At 33.5% G+C, this 3519-nt stretch overlaps 1 protein-coding gene across 1 annotated transcript; it reads left to right on the top strand.

Annotated features, from left to right (window-relative positions):
- The first annotated feature begins 830 nt into the window (after positions 1-830).
- LOC141714843 (uncharacterized) lies at positions 831-2768 on the top strand. Its single transcript, XM_074518339.1, has 4 exons — positions 831-1245; positions 1348-1806; positions 1926-2178; positions 2279-2768. The coding sequence occupies exons 1-4, from the start codon at positions 831-833 to the stop codon at positions 2766-2768; spliced, it is 1617 nt and encodes a 538-aa protein (XP_074374440.1).
- Positions 2769-3519: the final 751 nt, after the last annotated feature.

The raw sequence follows: 3519 nt of genomic DNA, 5'->3' as shown, positions 1-3519 counted from the left end.
GTTGCTGCTCAAGATTAGTATTAAATCTCTATTAATTAATTAAGTCATATAAATTAATTAAGAGAATAAATTAAATCTGCAAAGATTAATTTATTGATTAATTAAATTAATTGATTAATTAATTCAGAATTATTATTTGATTAAAATCTGTTTTAATCCAGCAAGACTATCTTTTGTATTAGCAAGACAATCGGTATGACAATCAATAGTCATACCGAAAGTCATGCTAGTGCATTTAGATTGTCTTGCCGAAAGTCCTATCAGTTCAATTGATAGTCCTACCGAAAGTCTTACCAGTTCAAAGGATTGTCATGCTGAGCTAAATGGATTGTCTTGCTAGTTAAAAATCACATGATTCTTTATTTAAAAACACAGCAGCTGTTTTTCAAGAAAAGCAGAGCATTGAATATCATACAGAAGAACACAGAACAAAAAGAAAACCTGCAGAGAACTTATTGCAAATTCACAGATCATTTATTTCTAGTATTTATTGTTAAATCCAATCTACTAGAAATACCTTTCTTGTTCTTGTGTAACTATCTAGCGGATCGAAATCCCTAGAACTTAATCTCAAATCACTTTTAGCATTTGATCTTTTTATTGTAAAAATAGAAAAAGTTCATGTCGAATTTATTCTAGATTTGTGATAATTGATTTGAGATTAATCTCTTGTAAACGATACCGTTGTTGTAAAACCTTTCAAGTTTAATAATAATTTTATTTAACTTGAATTTTGTTTCACTTTTTTATTCCGCATTTTATTTGATTAAACGGTATTGTTTGTATTCAACCCCCCTTCTACAAACATATTGATACCTAACAGTTTTCGTATGGCTCGCGAAAGGGTTAGGAAAAATGCAGTAGATGAGTTTAAATTGGTTCTGATTTCATCGAGTTCAGCGAGTGGCCGGCCAAATCACATTGCTCCATCAAATGAGGTAGTAGGATTTATTATTACTTCTCCTTATGCAAAAGGCTGTCGAGATACTGTCATTGATTCTAGAGTTGACGGATTACAGAGGATTTTTGAGACCGATCCACGTTTCATGCAACTTCAATATCCATTATTTTTCCCTCACGGAAATATTGGATATTACCGTGAGATCCCATTAAATAGACCTGTGAAGCATTCTAAGAGAGACGTAGAAGTTACCGAATCTGAAGATCCTGACGAAAAAGGTGCTAGAAAGTATATTACAATGAGAGAGTTTTATAATTATAAACTAATGATACGTCTTTCAGAAGGTACAAATTTTTTATTTAACAGAAGTATAATTTCTCATTCAGCTGTTCAACTTTGTGATAATTAGTTTATATTCGATTTATTTATACCTTTTACTGTAACAGGTTTGACACCACATCTTGGAGGTCGTTTATGGAAGCAATATATTGTGGATGCTTTCACCGTAATTGAGCAGTACAGATTGGACTGGATTAGAGACCATCAAACTACTATAAGATCTGATCTCTACCATAATATCAGAGATGCAATGCAAAAGAGAGATAGAAATCCATCCAATATTGGTAAAGCAATCATTCTTCCCGCTTCATTCACCGGAAGTACGCGCTATATGACTCCGTATTTTAAAGACTCAATTGCAATATGTCGAACTTTAGGACATCCTTCATTGTTCCTTACTATGACCACTAATACAAAATGGCCCGAAATTCAGCGCATATTAAAACATATGCCTGGTGTTGATGTTGCTGATGCACCTGATGTTGTAGCCAGAATCTTTAAAATGAAGGTTGATCAACTTATGGATATGATTAAAAAGAAAAATTGTTTTGGCAGATGTATAGGAGGTATCATTTTAGCTAAGTTTTTTTATACTCATTTTATTATTCCTAAATTGTTCTATCAAAATGCACTTTTAGTATATATTTTGCCTAGTACTAACCATTTTTCTACAATTATTCCATAGTGATGCATGTAATTGAATTCCAGAAGCGTGGATTGCCTCACACTCATATATTAATTTGGTTGCACCACGACGATAGACCTAAAACAACTGAGCAAATTGATAAAATGGTATCAGCTGAAATTTCCGATCCAGAAATTGATCCAGTTGGATATAATGTCATGAGCAATTATATGATCCACAGATCATGTGGTCCTGATTATACTAAATCTCTATGCATGGTCAAAGGAAACTTTATAAAGCATTTTCCTAAGCGGTATTTTTATTAACATCCTTAAATTATAAATACTTTACTTTGTTAATACCTCCAGTTTTATTACCAGATTTTTTACAATTTTAAAAATGTTTTGTTACAGGTATAATTCTCATACATTTTTTAATGAGTGTGGATTCCCCATATATAAAAGAAGGAGGACTGGAATTACCATTAACAAGAAGGGGGTCAATCTTGATAATCGCTTTGTTGTCCCATTCAATCGCGATCTTTTGGTGCATTTTCAATGTCACATGAATCTGGAGATTTGCAATAATTCAAGATCATTAAAGTACCTTTTCAAATACTGTCTAAAAGGTCATGACACGGCAATAATGTGTTTGAGGAAAACACGTATAGGTACTTCTGCAACAATCCCAAAAAAAGCACCAAAAGGTCCGATTGATGAGGTAAAACATTATTTGAATGGGAGATATGTTTGCGCGTCAGAAGTATTTTGGAGGATATTTGCTTTTGACATTCATTCCCGTTGGCCATCGGTAGAGAGGTTACCGATACATTTAACAGGCAAGAAGCATGTTTCGTTTAAGGCTGGAGATGTCTTGGAGGATGTTTGCGACAAGGAAATATAAAAAAAACCAAGTTAGAAGCATGGTTTGATGCAAATCAGACATTCCCAAATACGAGGAATTATAGTTATTATGAATTTCCAAATAAATTTACTTGGCATCCTCGACCTGATATCTGGAAAGAAAGGAAAAGAGGAGATGTTATTGGGAGACTCTCTGAAGTGCATTCATCAAGTGGTGAACTATTATATCTCTGCATGCTGTTACTTAGGAAGAAAGGTTCCATGTCTTTTGAAGATCTTAAAACTGTTAATGGACACATCCATGAAACATTCAAGGAAGCATGCGCGACCCTTGGTCATCTACAAAATGATAACCAATGGCAAGAAGCAATTGCCGAGAACTCCCATACATCATTGCCTCCAGAGTTACGTGCAATGTTTGTCAATATTTTGGCATATAGTCCTATTTCAGATCCACTTAGACTTTGGGAAGCTAATTGGCAATGTATGTCAGACGATATTCTCATCATCAGGCGACATATGCTTAATGATCTTCATCTATACCAATCAGACGAAGATTTGAAGAATTATGCACTTGCCGGTTTATATCTCATTATCATACTACCTGAATAATTAACATAATTCTGTTTTAGATATTATATGCAGTATACTTTTAAACTAACATAACACTTCATATATATTTTTGCCCGCAGAAATTGAAAAATTGTTTAATGATATCGGGAAGAGTTTGAAGGACTACGCGACAATGCCATTTCCAAGTGAAGTTTATTTTAGCAATGCTGTTAACAGAC

This window comes from Apium graveolens, chromosome 3 (genome assembly GCF_009905375.1).
Source record: "Apium graveolens cultivar Ventura chromosome 3, ASM990537v1, whole genome shotgun sequence".
In the NCBI taxonomy this organism is placed as follows: Eukaryota; Viridiplantae; Streptophyta; class Magnoliopsida; order Apiales; family Apiaceae; genus Apium; species Apium graveolens.
The sequence above is the reverse complement of the archived record's forward strand: the minus strand, read 5'-3'. Positions and strand labels throughout refer to the sequence as shown.